The 26,746-nt window shown below is 54.0% G+C and overlaps 9 protein-coding genes across 9 annotated transcripts; 5 read left to right on the top strand and 4 right to left on the bottom strand.

Annotated features, from left to right (window-relative positions):
• Positions 1 to 2: 2 nt before the first annotated feature.
• Positions 3 to 1,432, top strand: BP01DRAFT_378475 (uncharacterized protein; the record flags this gene model as incomplete). Its single annotated transcript, XM_025577063.1, has 3 exons — positions 3 to 352; positions 776 to 1,026; positions 1,086 to 1,432. The coding sequence occupies 3 exons, from the start codon at positions 3 to 5 to the stop codon at positions 1,430 to 1,432; spliced, it is 948 nt and encodes a 315-aa protein (XP_025435848.1).
• Positions 1,433 to 3,030: 1,598 nt separating this feature from the next.
• On the top strand, positions 3,031 to 5,076 carry BP01DRAFT_370493 (Zn(II)2Cys6 transcription factor domain-containing protein; the record flags this gene model as incomplete). Its single annotated transcript, XM_025576610.1, has 5 exons — positions 3,031 to 3,162; positions 3,271 to 3,646; positions 3,763 to 4,067; positions 4,122 to 4,256; positions 4,315 to 5,076. The coding sequence occupies 5 exons, from the start codon at positions 3,031 to 3,033 to the stop codon at positions 5,074 to 5,076; spliced, it is 1,710 nt and encodes a 569-aa protein (XP_025435847.1).
• A 1,986-nt stretch (positions 5,077 to 7,062) lies between these two features.
• On the bottom strand, positions 7,063 to 8,195 carry BP01DRAFT_378473 (uncharacterized protein; the record flags this gene model as incomplete). The annotated part of the gene is made up of 2 exons (XM_025577062.1): positions 7,063 to 7,810; positions 7,906 to 8,195. 2 exons carry the CDS (start codon positions 8,193 to 8,195, stop codon positions 7,063 to 7,065), a joined length of 1,038 nt encoding a protein of 345 aa, XP_025435846.1.
• Positions 8,196 to 9,308: 1,113 nt separating this feature from the next.
• BP01DRAFT_286781 (Zn(II)2Cys6 transcription factor) lies at positions 9,309 to 11,854 on the bottom strand (the record flags this gene model as incomplete). The annotated part of the gene is made up of 2 exons (XM_025571472.1): positions 9,309 to 10,578; positions 10,632 to 11,854. The coding sequence occupies 2 exons, from the start codon at positions 11,852 to 11,854 to the stop codon at positions 9,309 to 9,311; spliced, it is 2,493 nt and encodes an 830-aa protein (XP_025435845.1).
• Positions 11,855 to 12,654: 800 nt separating this feature from the next.
• Positions 12,655 to 14,476, bottom strand: BP01DRAFT_361883 (deoxyribodipyrimidine photo-lyase PHR1; the record flags this gene model as incomplete). The annotated part of the gene is made up of 2 exons (XM_025576198.1): positions 12,655 to 13,195; positions 13,254 to 14,476. 2 exons carry the CDS (start codon positions 14,474 to 14,476, stop codon positions 12,655 to 12,657), a joined length of 1,764 nt encoding a protein of 587 aa, XP_025435844.1.
• Positions 14,477 to 15,691: 1,215 nt separating this feature from the next.
• BP01DRAFT_370490 (putative alpha-L-rhamnosidase A) lies at positions 15,692 to 17,739 on the top strand (the record flags this gene model as incomplete). Its single annotated transcript, XM_025576609.1, has 2 exons — positions 15,692 to 16,798; positions 16,867 to 17,739. The coding sequence occupies 2 exons, from the start codon at positions 15,692 to 15,694 to the stop codon at positions 17,737 to 17,739; spliced, it is 1,980 nt and encodes a 659-aa protein (XP_025435843.1).
• Positions 17,740 to 18,224: 485 nt separating this feature from the next.
• On the top strand, positions 18,225 to 21,034 carry BP01DRAFT_361881 (putative glycosyl hydrolase; the record flags this gene model as incomplete). Its single annotated transcript, XM_025576197.1, has 2 exons — positions 18,225 to 19,478; positions 19,553 to 21,034. The coding sequence occupies 2 exons, from the start codon at positions 18,225 to 18,227 to the stop codon at positions 21,032 to 21,034; spliced, it is 2,736 nt and encodes a 911-aa protein (XP_025435842.1).
• Positions 21,035 to 21,920: 886 nt separating this feature from the next.
• On the top strand, positions 21,921 to 23,219 carry BP01DRAFT_286874 (uncharacterized protein; the record flags this gene model as incomplete). Its single annotated transcript, XM_025571482.1, has 1 exon — positions 21,921 to 23,219. One exon carries the CDS (start codon positions 21,921 to 21,923, stop codon positions 23,217 to 23,219), a length of 1,299 nt encoding a protein of 432 aa, XP_025435841.1.
• A 1,056-nt stretch (positions 23,220 to 24,275) lies between these two features.
• BP01DRAFT_412727 (arylsulfatase) lies at positions 24,276 to 26,589 on the bottom strand. Its single transcript, XM_025578964.1, has 2 exons — positions 26,299 to 26,589; positions 24,276 to 26,081 (listed from the first exon to the last, which is right to left on the bottom strand). The coding sequence occupies exons 1-2, from the start codon at positions 26,460 to 26,462 to the stop codon at positions 24,371 to 24,373; spliced, it is 1,875 nt and encodes a 624-aa protein (XP_025435840.1). The 5' UTR covers positions 26,463 to 26,589; the 3' UTR covers positions 24,276 to 24,370.
• Positions 26,590 to 26,746: the final 157 nt, after the last annotated feature.

The raw sequence follows: 26,746 nt of genomic DNA, 5'->3' as shown, positions 1-26,746 counted from the left end.
CTATGTTAGTGCCGTTTGCATCGTTTGTGGACCCGTTCTCACGATCTTCGCCACCACTCAATCCGCACATGCTTCCTCGGGATAGAGGGAGCTACTGGGAATTCATCTTCCCGTCAGCCAATCTCAGTACTATTGGTATCGACCTGTCGACAATCTTGATGCCAGTTTTCATTACGACTGTCGTCCCGTCTTCGCAGCAGGGGCTGGCAGGGGGGGTGCTGGTTCCCGCGCTGCAGCTTGGCATTGCCTTAGTCCTCGGGCTAACAGACATTGTTCGGGCGGCCATGATCAAGAATAGGGTTTGGAGACAAGTTATACGGCGACTTTTGGGTTTGGTATCGGCGTCGCTAGTGTCAGCTTAATGATTCTGGTGATTTGGGGGAGGATACCCAAAGCTGTCAGCTGACTGACTCACTTGCATCAACGGCACCAGCTGCCAGTGTATCACGATGCTCTTCACCATAAATAGCAAATTCTCAGATTCTTGAGAAATGAGCATATGCGGGATGCTTCAGTAATCCGGACGGTGTCATTGCATGCATGATAATGTCCATATGGTTCGAGCTGACGGACTCTGGACGAGATACTTGGAGATATCATCTCCGTGGACTGAGAGAAGTGATGCGCAAAGGCGACTTAGCCCTCGCGCTCTTCAGGAATGGCCAATTGGCAGCCGAATTGCCTCAAATGAGCGAACACCTTGACACGAGCTACGTGCCTAAGCAGGTCCCCGTCCGAGTCTCATACAGCAAGGGTCACTAAAATGTTGTTACAGCTTTGACATCATAGGGTCGACATTTGAACAGCCCAAACAGCCTTATCAGCCGCTCTTCTCGACGTCCCCCAGACTCGACATCTTCAAGCATTCCGAGTCCCAAACATGGACCGGGCGCCCCTCAATTCTTCTCTACGTGCTTTCTCTGGCGAATGCGGCTGCTTCAAGCTCTCTGGCCATGTTACCGGATTTGATTGACCACATTTCCGCCCATCTACGGCACTTCTCTGCGATGCAGTGGGCAGTTGCGGGTGCGGTAAGTCTATTTCTGTAAAGCCAAGTTATCAGCGTGTCTGTAACTGGCAAGCAGCGGTTGTAATATACGTGCTGCAAGTTCTCCCAGTTCCTTTCGAGCGCGGTGTCTCCAACGGAGGGCGAATCGGCACCTTGCTGGATTCGGTCCTTCACCATTTCAAACCCATGGAACCTGCTGATATCCATCTGAAAGGCATTCTATGGCCTGCATTTGTCATTGGCGCTGAGGCACAAACAACATCTCAAAGAGCACTCCTCAGTAATGTCTCCGGAGATCTGTGGACACTATGGCGCTGTCACAATGTGACAAATGCCTTGAAGGTGCTTAAGAAGATTTGGGTTCGTCAGGCTATGGAAGGGTCGTCTCGACGATGGATTGAGTATGACTATGAGTGGGGGTGACGATTGAATGTTCAAACAGTCCTTTTATCCTTCGGTTATACGCAGACTTCAAGTGTTCTATGATTGCCAGCTGGTACTGGGCCGGATAACTGTTAGTGTCAAGCTGAGGAGGACATGATAAACGATCTTGGGCTAGTAGATCTCACTGAAACCTTCGATCGCTCCCTGCAGCGGCTAATTCTAGTGCTTTGCCAGACATTAGAGCTTGCTCGATTAGAGGTAGACAAACCATTCAATCCTGGATAAGGTGTTTCTTTTTCCTCAGTCAATGCCGATCTCTCGTGGCATCGTGTACTGCAAAAGAACAATGGGCAGGTTCCATAGCTTGAATCCTTGGATGTAAGAGATGTTTGCATGTTTGCCTGGCGATCAAACGAGGAAAGCGAGCGAATGCGCACTTCTTCTGTCCGCAGCAACTGCCTCCCTCCCGCTAAAACTTCACAAGTGTTCCGCATGGCGAAACCTGACTGCAATTGGCGGTAGGTATGCTTGTTGTGCATATAGTGCCACGCTATAACTGACTGGGTCTAGTCCCTGCAGCAAAGTCGAGTGAATTCCAGGAATTGACTGATAGGGATGATCTTCAACGCCGCGGCGTTCGTCTCCCTTGCCTGCCGCAACGATCCTCGGCCCCCCTTTTTCGGTGAGGAAAGACAACTATAACTGGAGCTCATCCTCGATATCCATCATGCTGCTCAGTTAATGGCCTTTTGGAGTCGGGACAAGACAGGTCACAATCATATGAGCGAACACGCTGCGTAGCTTCCTTGGATCTAACAGAGCCATCGCAATGGACCAAGAGCAATGATCTCTGCATCATGCTCGACTGTCCAAAAGCAGTCAATCGCCTCCCTTGGCACCCCCTGGATTTTCGATCACCTCCTTGGCTAATCAACTCCGGTCCGACGGCAAATAACCATAGATCGCGCTTATGGAAAGCCCCATCGCCGGTTCGTCCGCAGTCAAGCGACGGAAACAGATTCCAGGTCTTTTGCGTTGCGAACTACAACTCGCATCGACAATTGAGCCCTTGGGACACCCTCACTGGATAGTCCATGTTGTCGTAGCTGATCCTGCAAGCTTGACCGGAGGGCGCCTGTCTGCCGCCCTTTATTCAACTGGTCGAATCACTGCGGCGCCACCAGATCGCTGCGAGCAAGGTGGGGGAAGGTCGGGTCCGGCCTACACAGCACATTTCTAATAGTCGATCGATCGCGCCGATATGATTTGGAAGCTTACAAGCATCTCCTCCTCTGGAACCACGGCTTGAGCCCGTCCACGGAACCAGTGAACCCCACGATCACCTTGCAAAATCGGGGGTGTCGTCGTCATTTCTCCTGGTGTAAGCCACCACTGACGGTGTTCATGATCCTTACTACTAATCCTTAGCTGGTCTCTGCATGTTGAACATTGAACGTTCCCCTTTTCTCGCCCCATGATCTTAACATAGACTTTGTTCGCCATCAGTCCAGACTCCAGCCTGTTTCGCTTTCGTCTTAAAACCAAGCCCCTAGCTGGCCGGACACGACTTGTCGACGACAAGATTCCCCCGAAACCACAGGTGGCGAACCGAATAATATCTTATCTTTTCGACAAGAATGAGCAACGTTTCCTTAGAAAATCATCCGAAAAATGATCACGTTGATCCTTCTGCCACTGGCAAAGCGGCTGCGCGAAGGAAGATCCGACCCACTTATTCATGCTTAAACTGTCATAAACGCAAAGTCAAGGTATGCACCCCACGATTGCACCGAACATCTCCGCAAACCCGCCATCCATACCTTAGTCCAGGCACAACCTTCTCTTTCAACATGCTGGGCTAATGCATATCTTGCTAGTGCAACCGAGTCAAACCGTGCGGTGCTTGCTGTCTACGGGGAACGCCCTCAGAATGTGACTATGGCACCAGCAAGCGAGATCGACAATATATTCAACAGGCTACGCTCATTGATAATCTGCTACGCTCCTGTGAGACTCTCAAACAGCAATTAGCCGAGGCTCGCCAGCTAGCCAATGTTTCTGTCCCCAAGGCCGAGGAAGGGTCTAAATTGCACCAAATATCACTTGATAGGGGACGGGGTTGGCCAAGTTCTGATGACGATGATCTTGTTGAGGGTGTGGATGTGTCTTTGGGTGATAGTGAGCAACCATCTTGGGTTCGCCTTGCTGCTAAGGTATTCGGTGAAGATCTTGATGGCAAAGGAGGACGACGAAGTATGCTCTTTCCTCCTTCCCTCCATTCTACACCTGTTCGGCCGCTCACGACGGTCTAGTTCGAGATTCTTCAACAATCCTGAGAGAAAAACATGTCTTGAGCGACCCTCTGGAAGCTCGAGTTACTCTAGAGTTCTTCATCGAACGCTTGGTCGACAATTTCAGTCCGATCAATGTCAGCGGGACAATCGCCCTACGTGAGGCCAAGGAAATGCGAATACTCTCGCCCATTCTCTCTAAAGCTTTTGAAGCAGCATCCTTGACATTCGCCGGGCAACAATATTCTAACAAGGCTCTTGAGGTAGCGGGTCATGTCAGGTATATAAAAGTACTACACCTTTTACAGGCTGCATTGAATGACCCTGAGGGCAATCAATCGACCGAGGTCTTACTGGTTGTCTTACTGTCTACTATCATTGAGGTAAACTCCTACCCACACGAGTCAACCTGTATCTCATGCTCATGGAATGGCAAGGCTTTCAAACAAACCTCTGTCACTTCTATATTTCGACACCAGCTGGGGGGCTTGGCGCTGATGAGGGCACGAACCCCTTATCGCCACCGGCATGGGATCGAGAGATCCCTATTTGTAGACTTGCGTCTATACTGGGTACGTAGCTGTTATTGATCTGCCTTCTGCCGTCTTTGTATTAACCTCAGACTACTAGGTTACTGCTGCGTTGGTCAACCGGCAGCCAACATTTTTATCCTCAAGTGAATGGCTAACCGTGCCCTGGTCGGGCGACGGACCATCGAAGGATATCCTTCAAAGACTGCTAGACGTTGCGGTTCATATACCAGGCTATCTCGCGCAGATCGACGACTTTCAACTGGCGTTGAGGGAATCAGCTGTCCCGACATCTGAGCTAGTCCGCATGCAGTCCGCCATTCGGGTGCGGGCTCTTCAATTGCAAGACATGCTCCAGGAGTGGAAGCACACCTATGCCGATACCTACGAAGGAGGTGGGCCGCACGAGGAGCCCAGCTTCGGGTCCGGTCGTGACAGACTCAACGGCGAGCACAGTTTCCCCGTGTTCCGATATCGTGATCCCAGCACGATGCAGATCACCGCGGCCACCAACCTGGTCTACCCGGACTTGTTGCTTGCCACCTTGATGTGCTACTACTGGGCCTTGAACCTCGTGATCTCTGCGACCGACACGGGACTGGTCGGCGTGCTTGGCCTGCAGGAGCGCTACCAGTACGCCTGCAACATCTGCCGCAGCATGAAGTACTATGCGGAGACGGTCCCAGGATGCTTAGTGTCGCGGATCATGTTCGTGCTCCGCACGGCGTTTGACAGTTTCCCCGACGGCATGGTGGAGAAAGAGTCGATGTCGGAACTGTTTGCATACATCGGCCGCCGATTCGCATTCCCCGTCTTTTCAAACCAGTGCACCTCATCGTCGGTGAGGGCGGAAGGGAAGTAATTGACGAATGTGCAAGCTGGGTTTAAGGACCCTGATTCAATTCCCCTTTTTCTCTTGCGGGCGTTCCATACCACATTCTTCCCGATCAATTTCCGGATCGAACATGGAACTATGCGGGCGTTCTGTTGTCGAGGTTTCCTTTTTCTCTTATCGTGCTCTTTCCATTTAGCGGGTTAATTGTCGGAAGCGGGCGGCGCTCCGGAGCGTATGTTAGTCTAATGTGTATTTGCCGAATCCAAAGCTCTGGAGGCGCAGGAATTGAACTCCACGAAACTTGTGGGTGGACACACCTGTGAGATGCTACTATTGTAAACCAGAGCGATGTTCAGACGGACGGAGCGCGCGTCTTGTCCGATACTATTCTCCAGATACGGAGTACTCTACTTGATGAATGGAACTTTGTGAAAGTCAGAGCAGAGGGAAAATCTATCACTTGACCCACAGATGTTGTGTTTGCAAATCGCCAAACCAACAGCCGTCCTGTCTGCCCTCTGCTTAGAAGCCGATCGCATGGTCGAATGTGCCATTAGCACATGGCGATCAGCATGTACTAGTCAATTTAATACTCTCTCCGTAGCCTTGGGGCAGTCTGCGAAGACTGGTTCATGCCAGATACCAAGATTCGGAAGATTGGTGGCATTTCTTGAGCTCCATCAGTTTGGTATATGCGAGGTTGGATCTTTGTGGTTTGATTCGTTTCGTGTGCTTTTTGAGTATGTACAATACTGAACTATGAGGATGGTTTTTTTTTTCTCTTCGTGATGTACGAGCGTGATCTCTGCTATATACATGTAGATATATACCTATATATACTATTCAACTTTTTCCGAGGGGATGGATGGAGGTCAGTGTAGCTTGTAGCGCCCCGCTCAGACCAAACAACATGAGCCTCGCTTGCTAAGACGATGGTGCAGTCCAGTCCGATTTCGTCCTCCCCGCAATCGCAGTTTCCCAGTAACTATGTAGTCATTCGAGGGAATGTGGATATGAGCAGGGGCGCCTTTCTTCCCACTCGTGCTCCTTTCACTCTTGTTCGACAAAATACAAGGGAGGGAGGGAGAGAGAGGAAGTTCGATGCAAAAACCACAACATTGTAGAGCTCGACGCCTCTGGCTTTGATTGTGGTGGGAGGTCATCGAAAAAGCGGGGGAGGATTAATTAGTTGAAGACTGAGGGTGCGCAGAGCAACCTGTGCTAGACGCAGCGCGACAGCCTCGTAGTGCGTAAGTCTGAGTTGACGACCAGCCAGTGAATAGCCGAGTCACATCTCGGACAAGTGGCTAGACGCTGGATTGGCTCTGCTGCACTCTTCATTTTAATTAATGAAGTGTGCTCCGGTGTGGTGTGTTGCGGTGCGGTGACCAGGCAAGAGCAAATCTAGTGTAGTCAAGGAGGTGGAAAGGGAGCTCGTCGGCAAGTTGTTGGGCTGTTGGTCGGGGTAGCGCGGGGGCGGCGGTGACGGCGGGCGGGAAATTGGATATTATCCGTGGGAGAAGAAGGCATCAACCATACTGTTCTTGTTTTGTTCGGTCACATGCGCCTTGACCCCCGAAGCCAGATGTGGAGAACATCCCGGGAGGGGCTTCGTTAGGGGCAGGAAGCAAGCAAGCAAGCAAGCAAGCGAGCGGCGTGCGGTCGCTTCTCTCGGTCGACTAATTCACTTGATCGGGGAGGCCGTTGAGACACTTCGTCCGCTGGTTCGATTGGAACCGTAGCCTGGCCTATGACAAGGACGCCGTAGCCCACTGAGGCCCCGATTGCGTGAGTCCGGTCCCCAGCACCGGTCCAGGGTCGCCTAGACTTTGCTAGGAACTAGGCTAGTCAAGGCTAGTGAGCACAAGCTAGCGTCGTGTGTGGTGTGTGTGGCCCCCCCAGTGCTCCGGAGGTCATACCGTCATTCGTCCCCTCGATCTGCAATCGTTTTCTTCGGGTCGGGATTTCTGGGTTATTTTCTTGTAATTATTCTCGACGGCGGCGGCCCGAACTTCAAGGGAAGCCAACATCGGTGGGCACCGAGATGAATGCATTCTGCGCATAGCAACCCATCATTGAGTCCATATCTAGAGGGTCGTCGTGAAGATGACTGAAGGGGCCGACAGAAGGGTCTCGGATCGTGAAGCCCGCTTCAGGGTCCACGGGAAGCCAATTCGCGGTGAATCGGGTGCTGCCGTCAGGCATCTCCAGCGGGGTCAGCCCATCCATCGCGTTGCCAGTCATGGTTTTGAGACCATTCGTGCCAGCGTGTGGTGGTGCTGCTGCTCTGCCCTTGCCTTGGCTGGCTGCTCCGCTGCTGCATTTCTGCGGCGAAGCTGCTGGAAACGCAGCAGGTAGGTGTGGGTCGCTGAATGGGGGCTCGGCCATCATCATCCCGTCGATGGGATACGAAGGCAGCGGCAGCGTGTCCGACCTCCCCAGATCTGGCAGCCGATAGTATTGTGCGGGTTCCCTCACGTTGTACTCCCGGTCCCAGTCTCCCTCACTTCCACTGTATGATTGATGGCTCATTCCGGGCGAGCTGCAGGATTCTTGCGCAACGGGCGATTGGCCGAACTGCGGCAGGACGCTGACGGTATCGTGCGACGACGACCGCGGGGACGAGATAGCGCCACGGATGTTCATGTACAGGGCGCGCTCAGTGGCCAGTTGGGAGGTCGACCGGAGAAGGTCGTTGAGGGAAAGGTTGGCGGGGAAGACTTTCGAATCGGGAGTGGTGTTGAAAGTGGACTCCTCAAATCTAGTGAGGGGTTTCCAGCGTCAGCGCATGTGCATGGCAGATTTCCTAGCTTGGCTGCAAGCCCGCCCTAGAATGATTTCGGCAGAGTGACTTACATTGAAGTGAGTTTATCCACGAATCCTGAGGACGCTGGTGTCTCTGGCATCCCTGATGGCTGGGGTGTCCGGAATTGGTCCGAAGCGGCTTGGACCATTGCCGACTCATATTCGGCGCAGAGTTCAGGGCTCAGCAGATGGGCAGCGCAAGGGTCGGAATCGCTGACGCCCAGCTGATTCCCGTACACGTCCTCGCTGAGAAGCTCCGAGTCCAGGACCAGCGCCGGGTCGTCCAATAGGTCCAATGGGTACCACATCGGCATGTCTGGGGTGTAATGGGTGTCGAGCATGGTGTTGGCCGCGACGTCGGGAAGAGGTGGGAAGACGGTGACTCGTGGTGTATAGAGTGTATTCAAGGTCTCGCAATCATTGCCAGGCGAGTATAGACACAGTCACTAAGAAGCTTCAGTCAAATGCTTCGAGGGTCTCTGCCAAATTGTCTGGGGAACAATACGGCGCGGGCAAGCAAGCTTATAACCTGCGCAAGGCAGGATAAACCCGGACGAACTAGTCGAGTGAAAGATGATTCAAATGCGGTGGTGGAGATGCAGCTTAAACAAGTACAGATGCAAATCCGACCGGTAAAATGGACCAGGAGTGAAGGGTAAAAGTGATCATAAGGAAGCATCAACCCGGGGAAGCCTTTTTAACCGAACAAGCACATTTCTCCCCCGGATTTTGAGTCAAGCCTGCCGAGCTTGCAGCGGAGAAAAGTGTCTGGCACCATCAGGCACCGTGCACTTGCATGATGGTTCGGTCCTTTTTCCATGAAATTAACCGAGACCTTTGAAGAGCTCGGACCGAGAGAGATGAAGGCGAACAGGCGGGCCGTTCGGATCGAGTCTGGGGATTGCGGGGAAGAAATTCACTCTGAGCCAACAAACAAAACTGGTCAACTGATCTGCTCCAGTCCTCCATATTTGCCGACCGCCATTTTGTTGGCACGTTCCAAATGGCATCGGTTAAACGTCAGCTAATTTACTCTCGCACTGATTCTATCGCCTGGTCATATTCACTCAAAGTTTAATTACTACTAGTTATAGAAATCTTTGGTCACTCTACGATGCCGCCGTCAAACACAATCATCCCACAGAAGCCGACAATATGTGTTCCGATCAGAATATCTTATATATACCTGATGATTGATAGAACTAACTTATATACAGAGCACCGATCGTCGCCACGGTCAAAGTCGTCAGGTACCACCGTCTGGATAGTGCATTCGGAATAGATGTTTCCCCACTCCTCCTAGTCGGAGAGCCACGACCATGCAGCATGTGCCTGCATATCACTCCGGGGTAAGGGGAAGGGGAAAACGGGGCTAGATCCGACCCCCGGCAAGTCGTTTCAGATCCTTGCCACTTGGTAATGTATGTAGAGCCAGGAGGGTCGTCGCCTAATCCTCACAGAGCCAGCCCCGTGCCCTTCCGCGTCCATCGGTACAGCGCTAGCACAGCTTTGCGTCGGTGTCGAATCTCGCTGTAATTAACTGGCCGCCCACGCGCCTGGGCCACCGCACTCCGCATGACCTGGCGGAAATTTCGCTGGTACTCAGTGTTCAGTGTGACAACACAGGATTCCGTGGCACGGATCATCACCTCGCACGCATTCAGAATCCCGTCCCCCGCCTCCTTTTGCAACCGCTCCACAATCAGCAGGAGAAGAAAACTCCCTTGGAGGAGCTGGATTCCGAAGAAATACGGGATAAAACTGATATCGGGGTCATAACGTAGGATGTGATCCACCGAATCCGCAGCCTCTAATGCGTGCGAGATGGTGGACGCAAATGCAGGGGAAGAAGTCCAAAAGTCCTTGTCTTCAATAAGCGACACCGGGTCCCATTTGCCTACAAGCAAAATATGGAGCACATGAACCAGATACGAGGCGTAGGAAATCACCGTCTGCGTATGCCACGAATAGGCCTGCGCAAGCGAGGCTTCGGCTGGTTGCGGGTCGGGCTTGGGAGGAAAAGCTCCAGGCAAGGGACCGTCCGGATCGGAGGCGATAGCCGCAAAGGTCGTCAGGCTCGCTTTGTAGACATCAAGCTGCCGTAGAACCTCATTGACATGGCTATCCCAGGCATCTTTCCCATTAAACCGCGTTCCAAGCATTGGATGATTCCGCGCTTGATTCAAATCTATTAATTCCCCAGTGATAGTCATTAGGGGAAGGAAAAAGCCGAAGATGGAGTGATCGTGGCAAACAAAATTGGGGAATACGCGACGCTTGCTCTTCTCACCCGACGAAAGGCACTGTGGTCCGTCGGCCTTGGGGCTGTTGCTGTGAATATTGCCTGCTTGCCACGACCCTTCATCCAATGGCAAAAGTAAATCCTCGCTCTCCGCGTCAAGCAATGCTAGCGGACGGTTGTAGCAGAGGGCAAGGTGACGGTCCATGATGTATAGTAGCCACCATGTCCGTCGCCGCTCTTCGCGATGCTCCTCGGTAATTGCGGTGCGTACATCATGGCTACGATCGCATACGCAATTCAGGCTTGGCCGAGTAGGGTTGGAGTAATCGAAAAAGGGGCCCGTGTCGACGCCACTCCAACCCGCTAATGAATAATCGAACGACGGACTGGAACCGTCCGTATGATGGCTATCCTCATTGGGGACTATCTCGATCTCCTGATTCAGCTTGAGCTCTCGCGCTAACGTAAATGCGGCATGCCACCTGAAAAGAGATTAGCACGGGCATCAGCGGAACATAATGAAGGGCAGACCAACCATCTCATGCTCGCTGCTTTCTGCTCACTGGATGAAATTATTGAAGCCACATGAATGTAGGTAATAACATCGTCTAGTGAACCTGCCGGACCAACAAGGCCCCTATCATCTCCTCCGACTTCGAACGGATGATGCACGGTCGTTGGCGGACCCTCCGGTCCAAGACCGGCATATGCGGACTCACTCGCGGTTGCGCCGTCTGCATCCTTGAAAGAAACGTGGATCAGGGGACGGAGTAGTCTGATAGTCAGAGCGCACAGAAACTGGCATATTTTCTTGCGCTGGGGCGGAGATATAGGCAACGCAAAGGCACGATCATCCAGCGCAGCAACCCAGAGCATGCTGGCCAACAGAGCAGGACTGCTCGGGCGAGGTGCCTCCCGACTGAAAAAGGAGGCCTTGCGTAGAACATAGCAATGGATGTGATGGCAGACCGGATGCATATGGGTGGAGAAAGCGCTGGTGAAATACAATTCAAGAAGATCGAACACGAGTTTGCGAGGCAGATTTCCCTCGAGGAAGGGTATGAGAGGCATAAGGACTGGATATTTCAACGCTGCGACGGAGTTCCCCGGCGGCTGCCCGATCCCGGTGGCTTTGGAAGCCGTCGAAGTTGGGTCGCTATAGCCGGCTAGCTCGACCCCGTGCCAAATGTCAAACATCCGTGGGAAAGGCCCCTCACCCAGCCCCAGCCCTCCCAAAGGTTCGTACGACCCAGGCGAAACATGTGTCGCAGACAGCCATTCTTCCATCGGATTTTCACCAGGTCTTGATCTGCGGGACGGGAGCGGAGCATCTGTCTGGGAGCGTCGCTCGTCGATACTCGGAGCTGAGGCAGCGTTTGTGGAAGGGGATTTGTGTTGTGAGAGTGAGACATGAGAGTCTCTTCGGGCTGAAGAGGCAGCTGTCTCCGATACCACCGGAAGCGCAGGTTGTTCATCGGCAGGTCGAGTCGGTCGCTCCGCCACCAGCTTGGTCTCTGTCAGTCGGGATCGGGCGATGCGGCCTCTCTTCCTACGTTCGCGCGTGAATTCGCAGCGAATATCGCTGCGCAAACAGCGTGAACATGGGAAGGCGCGGTCGCAACGAACGCGGCGCAAATGGCAGGAGTCGCATGCGATGCGATTCCGTCTCCAACGACGTTTGGTGATAATCCCGTTCGTCGACTCTTCGACGGCGGTTGCTGGAGCGTTGGATGCCTGGGCGTCCCCCGACTGATCCATTTCAATCCGACATTGGTGGGTTGGGAAGGCGAGAGGATTCAAGATGGGGTGGTTGACTGCAAGTCCCTGAAGAAAATGAGGTCGGCTAGATCACTAAGAAGCACAGGCAAGAAAGGAATTAGCAATTTAGCCAAGACGAAAGGAAGCGAGAGCGAGGACACTAGTCTCAGACTTGTCCAGACCAGCCGGTTCGGAGCGGGGAAGCACAGTCACATTTGGCTGATCACGGGTCTTGAAATACGATGCTGCTGACGACGAGTTCTTGATTGAAGCGGAGACTGAAAGAGGGATATGCTAGAGTCAAAAGGACACTGCACAATATGGTTCTTGGTAAGGACTGATGGGTGAGAATTTAGTTCGAGGGTCCGAAGAACAGTCAGTCAGTCAACGCGGAGGATATCCAGTGGATGGTGGGGAAACGAGCGAGTCTACAAGCCAAGGTACGGTTCGGTGGGAACGGGAGTCGGAAATATTGGAGACGCTCCTCCGCACTCTGCATTTCTGCACGCACCACCCACCCGCGCGACCAAGGATCATCTACAGTTTAATTTTCGATGGCACGTGTGAGGCTTCTGTGTCAAGTGACTAGTTATCAGCCCATTGAAGTTCTTTCAGACTGGCAATCCCATCATCACAGTACTCACTCCGTTTGGGTAGGGTGAGTTTCCACTGTACAGTACCAGTGCTAGGTCATAGGCCTCGGCTACTTTGCCCGGGTCTTTTCAATCGATTGGTTGGAAATTATTATTCTATAGTCCTGCCCGGAATATACCTATGGAGGTAATAGTCTGGCTCTGGCTTCAATGACCCTGAGCTGCTTTATAACGCGCCAACGCGCGATCTCGACTCTTTGCGTGATCCACAATCGGTCGCGGATATCCGTTTTTCTTGGCGATCTCGCCCGCTCCGCGTCCATACGGATCATGAATCGCAATTCCCTCCACCTCCCGAAGCTCCGGCACCCATTTCCGAATATATTCTCCCTCCGGGTCAAACCGTTCACTCTGTCGGATGGGGTTGAATATCCGGAAGTATGGTTGAGGGTCGACACCAGTACTCGATCCAAAGCCCCAGCCGCCGTGGTTAGAGGCAAAATCGCCATCTATTAGATGTTCCATGAAATAGCGCTCTCCACGCCGCCAATCGATCAGCAGGTCCTTGGAGAGGAAGGATGAAACCACCATGCGGCCCCGATTGTGCATCCATGCAGCATGATTCAGCTGTCGCATCGCAGCATCGACGATCGGGAATCCAGTCTTGCCCTGACTCCAAGCGCCGAACTGTTCTTCGTTGTATTCCCATTCCAGGTTTGTGAATTCCGGCTTGAAACATTTGTTCATACTAGTACGTAGTTATTGTCAGCTAAATCACTCGCAACACATCAAATGAGCGGACCAACCAAATGAAAGGCCAATTGACCAGGACATGCTTGTAAAAGTCCCGCCAGGCTACCTCACTGATCCATGACATGTAGCCCGATTGATTACGGTCGAGGAAGCCTTTGTTTAGTTTGCGCGCCTGGTCTATAGCCGTTCGTGCACTGAGACAGCCAGATGAAAGATAAGGACTGAGAACAGACGTGGTTTCCCCGCTCAAACTGTTGCGCTGGTCACCATAAGCCTTCGCTTTTTCTTCCAGGAAAGCCTCGAGCCGACGCAGGGCTTCATGTTCGCCTTCCGGGTATAAATGACGGAAGCGTTCTTTTTCTTCCTCGGAAAGAAGCTTATTCTTCGGCGCATTGGGGACCTCGCTACCAAACAGTTCCTTGAAATGCTTCCGAGCATCACCCGGGTTAGATCCCGGCTCCTCCGCCACTTCGAGATATTCCGGATTCTCTCTGAGAAACGCACACCAGGCGCGGAACCATGGACTATAGACAGCATACTGCTTGCCCTGCTGACTGTGAAGCTTTTCAGGTGTGACAACACAAGCATCGTGGGCGGCCTCGAATCGCACACCGTTGTCGGCGCACATGCGGACCAACTTCGCCTCGCGGCGCAGCTCGTCGACCTCGTACTCCATGTTCGCAAAGAGATGGTTCGCGCCCCAATCCTTGCACAGATCCACAATACGCTGGGGGATGTCCTTGCGCTTCTCTTGCGTTTCCATATAGAGGGGGATGTCCAGCTCATTCAGATCTCGCTTCAGAACGCCCAGCGTACGTAACGTGAAGTCAACACGCGCCGGACTGGATAGATGTGCAGTCAAATCCTGAGGAGACAAGATGTACAGGCATATCAGGGGGAGTTTGTGCTCGCGCGCCACTTGATACGCCATCTGCAAGCCGCGGTTATCGTGCAGTCGCAGGTCAGATTTGAACCAGTGTACAACCGCCGAACCAGGCTGGACGGCTTCGCGCGCGTTCAATGTGTCTTGGTAGGAGTGCTGCAGCTCCTCGATAGGTCGCTCTAATGTCCCATCATTGTATGCGTGCACCCGCTCATTGCACATCTCCGGTGGGTAGTATTCTCGTAACACGATGCCGAAATCCTCGGTGTCCTTCGCGTGGGGATGCGGCCGCGACAGGTCGGGTTTGCCACGCTTGGTCGCGGGTGCGGTGCCGTTTGCGAACTCGGATCGAGCATCTGAGCTGCTAAATGTCTTGCGCTTTTGGCGTGGCATTGTAGGATAAGGCGATAGAGAAGAGTTGACAAGGTAACGGATTCGCGTAGCGCGACAGTGAAGCAAAGTGGACAATTGCGTGGGAGGGAGTAACGCGCTTTTCCGCAGCATGTCCTCAGCAAACACAAAGCATTTTTTTCCCACGGCAAGATCTGGGCGGAGACACAGGGGCTTGAAGGAATTGAGATCGAGGCCGATCGGATCGAGCGCGATCTGAAATGCCCTCGGTCCGATGACGTCAAACACCCTGCGCATACCCTCTCGCGTCTTCAGGTTGAGTTAAAGAATTGAGCCATAGTTGACGGACAAAAAGTCCACCGTCTGAGAGCAGAATCATTTGAGAGGGTGTTGGGTGAGGTCTCACAGTAAATCTTGTCTGCATTTTCTTAGAAGCCAGCATGGTGAGTGGCATTTATGTCGATCTTCTCCATCCCAAGGTCACTATTAGTCAACTTGGCACTGCCGGCAGGACCCTGACCGCTCCGCCGAGGTTTTTCACCGCCTGCTGACTATCGATTGCTTTTGTGGAGCAAAACCAGAATTGTCAATCATTTGACATATACCTCGAACATCCATGTGGCTCAATCCGGGAAGTAGGATTCTGTCATATAAGGGAGCCAAGGGGCTTCACATCATTGACCATGCTCACATTGACCATGCATCATATCACACCATGGGGCCAACGGTCAACCTTTTCTTCACCCGGACTTTCCCCACAAAATGCGGGGAAATCGAACCTCCCGGGGTTTCTTTGGCTACCTCCCATGGCGTCACCTTTCTCCTATCCCCACGAGTCCTCAATTCAGTCGGTATTTGGATCTCCAGTTCGGGAGAGATTCAATTCTCCTCTACTTGAGCTTTGACTATCACCAGAATGATATTCCTTTGTTATATTAGTTCTAAGTCCAGTATACATCCTGGGAGAGCTGCCGCTTCAACTGCCGCATTAACCCCACACGGATTTCTATAGTATCAGCTGCATAGTCTCCACTTATCTGCCAAGATCTGACTCTGAGGGGTTTTGATGTAGTGAGCTTCAACTCGGTTGGAGTTTTCCCCGAGTCTGCTTGCATTCGGGTGTCGATTGCCCGATGGACTGCCATCTCTGTCCAGATGTCAAGCCAGGGGCGCTCGTGCGACACTTATATAGACCCCGATCTGGCTCGGGAAAGGGCAAGCGAATCTCTATAATTCCAGACACATCACAGCCTCAAGATGCTGTGGTCATCGTGGATATTGAGTCCGGCTCTGGTGGCCATTGTCGCGCGCGCCATCCCTTTCGAAGAATATATTCTTGCCCCTCACTCCAGGACTTTGATTCCCTCTACGGTGTGTCAAGTGGAGGGAACCGTTGACAACCCGGACGCTCTCACTGATTCAACGTTGGATCAGACCACTCTGCATGGCAAGTCATCCGTGACATATGATTTTGGTCGCAACATTGCCGGTCTTGTCTCTCTGCATGTCGCTTCGAGCTCCGCAGAAGCAGCCCAAGTTGGAGTCACTTTTACAGAGTCCAATCTCTGGATCAGCAGTGAGGCGTGTGATGCTACCGCTGATTCCGGCCTTGACTCGCCACTCTGGTTCTCTGTAGGAGGCCCGGGCATATATACTGCGGACAAGAAGCACCAGCGGGGCGCATTCCGATATCTCACCCTCGTCAATAATTCTACCGCTACTGTGTCTTTCGAAGCTCTCACCATCAACTACACGGCTGCTCCGACTCAGGATCTTCGCGGATACAAAGGTTACTTTCACAGCAATGATGAGCTTATCAACCGGATCTGGTATGCAGGCGCTTATACCTTGCAGCTCTGTACCATTGATCCCACCGCCGGAGACTCTTTGGTCTGGCTAAGTGCCATCTCTTCCTCTGACAACATCACCCTTCCGCAAACTGATCTGTGGTGGAACAATTATACTATCACAAACGGCAGTAGTACTTTGGTTGACGGAGCGAAGCGTGATCGCTTGGTCTGGCCGGGTGACATGTCGATTGCTATCGGAAGTGCAGCAGTCAGCACTGCAGATCTGGGAAGTGTTCGAACGGCTCTGGAGTCTTTGTTTGTGCTTCAAAAAGCTGATGGCCGACTTCCATATGCGGGAAGGCCATTTTTGGACATAACAAGCTACACGTACCACCTCCACAGTTTGATTGGCGCCTCGTCCTATTATCTATACACTGGAGACCGAAGCTGGATCACCCGTTACTGGGGACAATACAGAAAAGGCCTGCAATGGGCTCTATCGAGCGTTGATGATTCTGGTCTGGCCAATATCACTGCCAGTGCCGACTGGCTACGATCTGGTATGGGAGGACATGTAAGTATTCATAGTCAAAGCAGGATGTACCCCACCGTTGACCAGGGGGCGGTGCTAACTTCGGGCAGAACATTGAGGCCAATGCGATTCTCTACTACGTCCTCAATGATGCCATCGCTTTGGCAATTTCTCTCAACGATCGCACCAGTGTGGGCAACTGGACCATCGTCGCATCGAGAATCAAAGCGGCTGCCAATACTCGCCTATGGGATGCACAGAATAATCTGTACCGTGACAATGAGACTACGACTCTTCATCCGCAAGATGGCAATGCTTGGGCCGTCAAAGCGAATCTCACTCTCTCTTCCAATCAATCTGCTGCGATTTCCTCTGCTCTAGCGGCACGCTGGGGATCTTATGGGGCACCCGCACCTGAAGCAGGATCCACGGTATCTCCCTTCATCGGCGGATTCGAACTACAGGCGCATTATATGGCCAATCAGCCGAACCGAGCCCTTGACCTCCTGCGTCTGCAATGGGGATTCATGCTGGATGATCCTCGCATGACCAATTCTACTTTCATTGAAGGCTACTCCACCGATGGATCCCTGGTCTATGCACCTTATCGGAACGCGCCGCGAGTGTCTCATGCCCACGGGTGGTCTACGGGTCCCACCTCTGCCCTCACAGACTACACGGCGGGATTGCGTCTGACCGGCCCCGCTGGCTTGACCTGGTTATTCAAGCCACAACCTGGTAACCTTACTCGAGTCGAAGCAGGGTTGGAAACACCGTTGGGACTATTCGCGACACAGTTCCAGAAGTCGGCAGCCGGCACGTTTCAGCAGTTGACGTTGACTACGCCTAATGGTACCTCGGGGTCGGTGGAGATTGCGGGTATCACTGGACAGTTAGTGTCTACCCAGGGACAAGTTATAAGATTGATCAATGGCAAGGCGAAGGGACTGCAAGGGGGTACCTGGACCCTGAAGAATCTCTAGGCAGAGTGCCTCGACTGTCTTTGAGTGGAAAGCTTGAGTGATATCTGTCTATTTGTGAGAAAGCAGCATTCTGCGTCACATCAGTGTCATGCAGGTTGCCTTGACAGTATCTCATGTGCGCCCTTACAGATATTTCACTGCTGAATGGAAAGAAAAAGTCACTCCATGTCACACGGTGTCTGACAATGTAATCCGCCCATCTTTGCCAAATCCATGTGCCTCAGAGCATGTCTTCATTTTGTCTCGCGACATCAGCTCAGGAAGTCTCTGTACAACCGACGTCATGGTGAGTCGTAAAAGCCTTGATGACCATTTGACTGTTTGGGGCCAACGGAACATTTGAGTCATCGCAGCAGCAGCAGCACTGCAGCCCATCCCACCTCCGTTGCCATCTCCTTCGCTCCTTCTCTGCTCCTCTACCTTCCTCACCAACTTGACCATTAAGAGGTGAACGCGATTTGCTTCTGTCTACACCAACCCAAACAATGTACCCTTCATGCTCGTTTTGTCTCCTCGGCTTCCTCACGCTGGTATCTGGATTTGCGTTAAACCCTGGTGACTCGGTGACGATTCCAGGCTGGTACCTTCAGTCTTCAGTTCAAGCCAGAGAAGATGCACGCAAGCTTTCGCAGCCTGATGTCAAGACCGACTCATGGCACCGCATCGGTCCACGCAGCACTGTGATGGCTGGCTTGCTTCAAGCTGGAGTTTACAACGAGTCGGAACTTTTCTACTCGGACCATATGAATGGCGTGGTACTATCCGACTTCCTGTCTCCATGGCTCTATCGTGAAGAGTTTGGCCTACAGGTTCCACCCCGAGGCGATCACATCTTTCTTGTCACACATGGTATCTCATCCAAGGCTGATCTCTACCTCAACGGCGCACAAGTTGCCTCCAGCGACTATCAACAAGGAAGCTTTGGCGGCCACCAGTATGACGTTACGGCACACGTTCGCTCTGGAAAGAACGCCCTTGTCGTCCAGGCTTACCCGACAGACTACCACGCTGATTTTAGCCAGGGATTTGCAGACTGGAATCCTGCTCCACCAGATAACGGCACGGGTGTTTGGCGAGATATTGAGCTGAAGCAGACCGGGCCTACCTCATTGTCTCCAGTTCGGATCGTCACCGACTTCAAGACCGCACCCAACGAGCGAGCCACGGTGTGGGTGATCACGGATGTCACCAACCACAACAACGTGCCTTTTCAGGGAGCTCTTCAAGGTATCATCGAGACGGACCAGGATGTTGGCATGCAACAGCGGATTCCTTTCTCTGGTAATGTTCGACTGAAGCCAAATGAACATGCCACCGTCTCGCTTCCCGTGGTTATTCCCAACCCACAGATCTGGTGGCCTGCCACCTGGGGCCGTCAGTCGCTCTACGCTGTTCAGCTCAACGTAACCACTCTCCAGGGGACAGTCTCAGATCGGTCCCGACGCTCAACCTTTGGAATTCGCCACGTCAAATCTCAGCTCAACTCCAACAAAGATCGCTCATTCAGTATTAACGGCCAGTCATTCCACGTGCGCGGCGCGGGCTATGCACCCGACCTCTTTCTCCGCTTTGACATCAACCGCATTCGCGCCATCTTCCGCTACGTGCTTGATATGGGTCTCAACACGATTCGACTCGAAGGCAAGCTCGAGCATCCAGAGTTTTATGATCTAGCAGACCGAATGGGAATCATGGTTTTGGCTGGTTGGGAATGTTGCGACAAATGGGAGGCATGGGAGGTATGAACCCCCTTTGTCTCACCTTCACGCGCGTAGATGTTTCACGCCCCCTGCTGACCTTCACGTGTATCTAGTACAACCCCGACAGTGAAGCCCGCCAGTGGACTTCAACCGACTACACCACTGCCTATCACCAAATGTACCACGAATCAGCCTACCTCCAAACCCACCCATCCCTCCTTGGCTTTATCTTGGGATCCGACTACTGGCCGAATGAGCACGCTACCGCCCAATTCCTCAGCGCCCTTGAACAGACCAATTGGACCAATCCAATCATTGCCTCTGCCTCCGGCCGTGGAAGCCCCCCGGCGTTAGGACCCTCGGGAATGAAGATGCTAGGGCCCTACGACTGGGTGCCTCCGAACTATTGGACTGCGAACCCGCAGGACCAAGACATCACAGAATGGGGTACCGCCTACGGCTTCGGATCCGAACAAGGTCCCGGCGTCGGGACGCCCACTTTCCCGTCCTTAACACGATTCCTGAGTCCAGCCGACCTGCATAATCTTTGGAGCCATCCATCGGCGGGATCATATCATCTGTCACCACCAAGAGCTGGGGAATTTCATACCCGCAAGCTCTACAACACTGCGCTTTTCCGCCGATATGGGACGCCCACATCGTTGGAGGACTATCTCCAGAAAAGCCAGATGATGGACTACGAGGCCACACGGGCAGAGTTTGAGGGGTTCACAATGAACCAAAATTCCAGTAGGAATGGGGGCCGCCCCGCCATGGGGGTAATCTATTGGATGCTGAATAGTGCGTGGCCGAGTCTGCATTGGCAGCTGTTCGATTACTACCTTCGTCCTGCTGGGGCGTATTTCGGGACCAAGGCGGCCGCAGCGCAGGGGGAACATGTGGCTTATGACTACGTGAGCCAGGACATTCGTGTGGTGAACAATCACCACCAGCCGACAAGTGGCAGACACAGAGACAAGAGGAGGGTAGAGGTCGAGTTGATCACGGCCGCTGATGGAAAGACAGTGGACAGGCAGGTGGTGGTTGGAGTGGATGAGACGGAGCCGGGAGCTTCCATCCCTATAGCCAACGTGGCAGATGCCGTGAATCAGCTTTCCGGAGTGGGCTTTCTGAAGTTGCTGCTCAAGGACTCGGCCAACGGGTCCGTGCTCAGTCGCAATGTGTACTGGGTGACCAAGAAGAACGATATCTTGGACTGGGAGAAGACGAATTGGTATACCACTCCGGTCTCGCGGTACGCGGACTTTACCGGGCTGAGCACTCTGCGAATGGCCAGTGTGTTGGCGCATGTGAACCGAAAGCAGACCACGGAAGATGGGTCAACATTGGAAGTGGCATTGGAGAATAAGGCCGACATTCCAGCTTTCTTCATTCGTTTGACGGCCGTTGACGCGGCAAATCGACAGGAAGACGAGGTGGACGGAGAAATGGCTCCGGTTATCTGGTCGGATAACTACGTGACGCTTTTTCCGCGAGAGAGTCTCAAACTGACGGTGCAGATTCCGCGGAAAGATGGATGGAGGATGGTCATGACTGGGGTGAATGTGAAGAAGAGCGTGGTTGGTCGAGGATGAGTGATGGGGCTTGCTTTGCTATGCTGCTATACCTGAGCGATTATTGCTTGATTTATGGCTTTGGGAGTTCACTTTGCAATTTGATTGGATGATTGTCCACCAGTGTATACCCTGGCAGTAAGCGAGTCGAGATGCGTAGAGTAAACCCTATGCTTGTCGCAGTCGGAGATTGCAAGGCATCGTGTGGTCGGATTGCTTCATAACTAAAAGTTAACGTTATAGATTGTCTGGCCTGAAACGTGTACTGTACTGTACTGTACTGTACTGGCCAAGACATCGATCTTGGTGTGGAACCCTCGCTACGCTGTGGCAACCTGAGACTATGTACAGTGGATAATGTACAGTGGAGTACATACAGTACACGTCTACAATCCCCCAAGACCTCATAACTCATGGAAACCGCAACGAGAATGGAGTCAGAAAAGAATTTCTGGGAGATGGATGTGTTTATGCAGTCAGTACATGCAGCTCTTCCGAACCTCTGCATGTCCCACTTCCATTTCCACTTACTTGGAATGTTACAAATGCAAAGCCAAAGAACGTGCGGAATCTCGCTGCGGAGCTCCCACCTTCAATGTCAACATATGAGGATCAAACTATTCTAGCCTGGAATTCTGTTTTAAATGATCGTGAGTTGGCTCCAACACCTTCAGCAGTGGGTTGTCACCACATCCAGAATTCACTCCTTTCACTGGACGCCATGACGCCCTTGATGCTCTTATCACTGTCTCTCATTCTCATTCTCCCCGTCCTTGCTCATGCTGGCGACGACTATTTTACAGTCGGGGATCTCAACCAGTACGCATCTCATATGCATGGCCTGGCGGTGGGAGCCTTCGCCGTCTCCTGGCTGTTCTTCGCCAACGAGGCCATCACGACCGATAACATGATCCCATCCGCCGCGCGACAAGGGGGTGCAAATGCCACAGCATGTCAATCACAGAGCACGAATGCAAGTGTCATCCCATGGGCACCCCAGGCCGCATGCAACACCATTTGCTCGACCGTGACACCGTGCGACGCGCAAAACATCACCACCGCAACAATCACGGGGCGCGGTGCCAATCCGACAAGGGATCCACCAGCCGCACAAGGGCAGCAAATTGCCGTGGCATCATACATCAATCCCCTCAGTGACCCGGCTGCATGGGATCGGTTGATCCAGTACGATGCGCACAAGATGCCTATCTTGGTTGCCAACGTCGTAGACGGTCCGGGTTCAGCGGTGGATGTCCACTGGCAGGATGTGATTCAACGCGCTGCGGATGCCAACAAAACCGTGCTTGGCTATGTGCGAACGGGATATCTGGGCATCAGCGATCAAAAGTTCCAGACGCGGCTGGGATTGGGCGGACTCGCGGATTGGGCCGCCCAGATCGAAGAGGATGTCGATATGTGGTACGCGCTCTATGGCGACCGGATTGGCGGCATCTTCTTCGACGAAGGCTGGCCCAACTGCGGTGACGAGAACGAGCACGTGAACCTGTACAAGTATATCAACGCCTATACCAAACGTGCGCATCCCGGTGCCTATACCGTGCTCAACCCCGGGTCACCGATGGCGGCTTGCTTCGAGGATAGCATGGATACCCTGCTCACATTCGAGCAGGGCTACAACGCGTATCTCAACCACTACGTACCCAACAATTGGACTCCCCAGGACCCGCGGAAGCTGTGGCACATCGTCTACAACGTTACCGAGTCCGCGATCGGCGACGTGCTCACGTTGGCCAACGAGCGCGGCGCGGGCTTCCTGCAACTCACCAATGACGACCTACCTAATCCTTACGACACGCTGCCGGAGGACTCGTACGTCCAGAGCATGTTGAATGCAATTCGCGGTGGCTCACTGCTGATTGCCGACGCCGTCGATTGGGGGTCGGGTGGTGCGGCAGGAGGGGTCGCTGACCTGACGGTGGTAAGCTCCGACGATACTTCCGCAACGCTGTCCTGGACCGCGGCCACCAATGCTCAGGGATATTATGTGTACATGGATGATCGTCTTGTTGCCAGCATTCCCAGCTCGATGACCGAGATCACGATTGGGAGCTTAGTGTCTGGAAGCAGATTCACGGGGTACGTCTGCGCTGTGGGAGAAGGGGGAAAGGAAGGCTCGGCTTCGAACCAGGTCACCGTCATCACCAAGTCTTTAGTCCCTGACGGGCAGACTGTCATACAAGCATGAGACCGCTCGAACTGCGTGCGATATCGTCACCCAGGCCGGCTACTCTTTCGTGCGCCTTGACCAACGTCGCCGCCGCGTTCTCCAAGACCCTCCGTGACGCGGTCTTTACCGCGACCAGCCGGGGCTCGAGTTCGGTGCTCGGCAACCAGACAGCGGGGCACACCATGATTGAGGTTCCCCTTCGTCCAGGTGCACTGGGAGTGGATCGCGCTTCCGGCTCTGGGTTTGGCTCCTGAGCTGCACCGTCTGGATCGGACACGGCTGTTCAGACGCGGCGGTCGCGTCTGCATACGTGGGGGGACGAACCCGCTGCCATTACTGATTTTGTACCGCGAGGAGAGCACGGGAGGGCAAGCAGAGGATGGGGGTGGAGCCGAGTGCGTTCCGCAGCCGTTCCCGCCCCCGTTCATCCGACGAACTGGACAACAAGTGCGCTTGACCACGCGGCGGAGAATATCCGGGTGAGACTGGTCGCCACGGGGAGATGATGTACGGTTGTGCGATGATTGATGTATCCTTCCATTCATTCATTTGTCTGGCAGTGTGGTATAGTTGTCGGTACTGTCCGTATCCTAGCGCGCTTTCCCCTCAGGAACGCCAGTGAGGAGTCTCCATCGTCTCTCTTCCCGTCAGTTACTTGCACATGGAGCCAGTCCGACAGTAAGGAGACTTGGAGTCTTGCGGGGGTGGTTAGATCGACCCTTGAAGAGTTACCGGTCGGTAGAGAATGGAGAAAGCCCAGCGATACGGGCTGTTTCCGCTTCTACCTACCTAGATGTCAATGGCCATCAAACAGGTTGTAGGCTACAATGGGGGGTGATGATCCCCTAGCGGTTATAGTTCTATGCGTACAGTATCCGTATTGAAGTAATAGTTATTGAAATGAAAGTAAGAAAACAACACCTCTGAATTTGATGATACTCTGAACTTTCTGAGAGAATACCTGTTATAGCACTAGTGTTTCAGAAAAGGAGTAGTTTACGCACTGTTTAGGGAGCCTACTCAGGTTAGATCATTAACCCTAGTAAGTAAAAGTTGCAGAAAGATCACTGCATTGACTCAGTGAGTTAGGAATCCAGGAGCAAATATGTAACCAGGGTATATCAAGTCTGAACGTGATATATACACACCTCCTACCACTCAACATCTCGCTAAAACTGCTTCACCACGCGCTGGAACCGCGGCGGCTTCCGCATGAACCGCTCGGGCTCGTCCCTCGCCCCCTTCTTCCAGTAATCATACTCCATCCAGGCATTCTCGGGCATCTGGGCCTCGGTCGCCTCGAGGAACTCGCCCAGCTCCGGACTGAGCGGGATGACCCCGGTCTCGAGGACATACTGATCCCAGAGCTTGAGGAGCTGCTGCAGCCGCTCGGGGAAGGTCTCGGCCAGGTCGTGGATCTCGCCGGGGTCCTGGGCCAAATCATACAACTGCCAGCGGCCCGGCCCCTGCGGCTTGGGGATATACACGATCTTCCAGTCGGCGAAGCGCAGGGCGGCGCGCCCGCACGTCTCCCAGCCCTGGATGAACTCCTTCTCGTGGATGCGGTCGCGGGTGCCGGTCGCCCAGGGGTAGAACGAGCGGCCGCGCAGGGGCACCACCTCGCGTCCCCGGTACCGCGGCGCCGGATGGGCGACGCCCGCCATCTCGAGGATGGTCGGGGCGAGATCCATGACGGTGGCGAACTGGTCGGTGATCCCGCCGGCGCGCACATGCGCCTGCACCGCGGGGTCCGCCGCGGGGAACCGCGCCAGGAAGGGCACATGCACGCCGCCCTCGGTGGTGTACGCCTTGTACAGCCGGGAGGGGGCGGTGGCCGCCTGCGCCCAGCGCGGCCCGTACCAGATGAACGAGTTCCCATTGCCCAGATTCTCCAGACGGTTGTCGTAGTACTTCTGCAGGTGCGGCATCACCCCGCTCTGCACCATCGGGTAGGCCTCGTAGGCGGCGCCCTCGGCCCCGTTGTCCGACATGAAGCAGACAAAGGTGTTGTCCAGTTCCCCGATCGCGCGGAGGTAGTCGACCACCCGCCCGACGTTGGCGTCGATGCACTCCACCATGCCGGCGAAGACCTCCATGGCGCGGGCCGAGAGGGCCTGTTCGTGCGGGGTGAGCTCCTCCCAGGGTTTGGTCTCGTCGGCGACGACGGGGTGGGCTTCGACGTCGGGGCGCACCAGCCCCAGGGTTTTGAGGTTCTGCAGGCGCTGCTGGCGGAGGGCGTCGGGGCCGGCGGCGTAGACCCCCTCGTAGTGGGCGATGTATTCCCTCGGGGCTTGGAGGGGCCAGTGCGGCGCCGTGAAGGGGAGGTAGGCGAAGAAGGGCGGCCGTTGCCCTTGCCCCTGCCCCTCCTTATCTTCTTCTTTATCTGTCTTCCCCGGTGTCCCCTCAAACCAATCTCTCAGATACTCACACATCTTCTCCCCATACCCATTGGAACTATACCACCCCTCCGGCAACCGCCGCACATACTCCCCATCCTCCATGTGGAGGGCAATGAAACTCGCCTCCAGAAACTCCGGCGTCTCATCGTCCCCCTGCAGCTGGGGCTCGAAAGCGTAGTGGTTCGAACAGGCCGGGAGGTGGGCCAGACTGCGCGCGAAGCCGCGGTTGTGGGGGGCGCGGTCGGGGGTCAGGCCGAGATGCCACTTGCCGGCCATGAGGGTGTGGTAGCCGGCATCCCGCAGGAGTTCGGGGAGGGCGACGACCCGCTCGTTGAGGTACCCCTCGTAGCCGGGCATGCCGCGCTGCGGGGCGGTGGAGTGGCCTGCGTTGTTCTGGCCGGTGATGTTGGTCCATTCGATGAGGTTGCCCAGGCCGGCGATGTGGTGGTCTGTTCCTGTCATTATCATGGCCCGCGTGGGTCTGCGATTGTTAGTATGGGGGTTGAGTTTGTGGCCAGGAAGCTGAAAGAAAAGGGGGGTCCGGGGGTTCTCCCCCGGAAAGCCTTATATTGAGAGAATATAAGATGAAGTGGGCTCCAGGAAGCTGAAAGAAAGGGGGGTCCCGGGGTTCTCCCCCGGGAAGCCCGTTGTGGAGAGATTGAATATATAGTATCAGGCGGAGTGAAGGTAGGACCTACGAGCAAGCCGCCGCAGCATGAAAATCGGTAAATCGCACCCCCTCCGCCGCCAGACGATCCAAGTTCGGGGTGCGGATCTCGCCCCCGTAGCAGCCAATGTCCGAGTAGCCCAGGTCGTCGGCGACGATGACGAGGAAGTTGGGGCGTTTGGCTGTAGATGCCATGGCTGTCTGGGGATGATATTTGGGGAGAAGAAGGGTAACGTTATGTTAGCTGGATGAGAGGTGGATTCTGGTTGTGTTGGTGAGGAGGCATAGTATACGTATTTAAGTGCTATGCACCCCGCACGCAACGCGGAGGTCTACTAACACACCGTACACCGTACACAGTATACAGGAAGTATACCTCCGTCGTCTATCGGGCATCGGCTGAGAAGCACTGGATGATGGCAGCAGATCAGCGGGGATGGCGACATAGTGGCTCTATCCGGCCAATCACTGGTCCAACA

The sequence above is a fragment of the Aspergillus saccharolyticus genome (assembly GCF_003184585.1).
Source record: "Aspergillus saccharolyticus JOP 1030-1 unplaced genomic scaffold BP01scaffold_1, whole genome shotgun sequence".
Taxonomy (NCBI): Eukaryota; Fungi; Ascomycota; class Eurotiomycetes; order Eurotiales; family Aspergillaceae; genus Aspergillus; species Aspergillus saccharolyticus.
The sequence above is the reverse complement of the archived record's forward strand: the minus strand, read 5'-3'. Positions and strand labels throughout refer to the sequence as shown.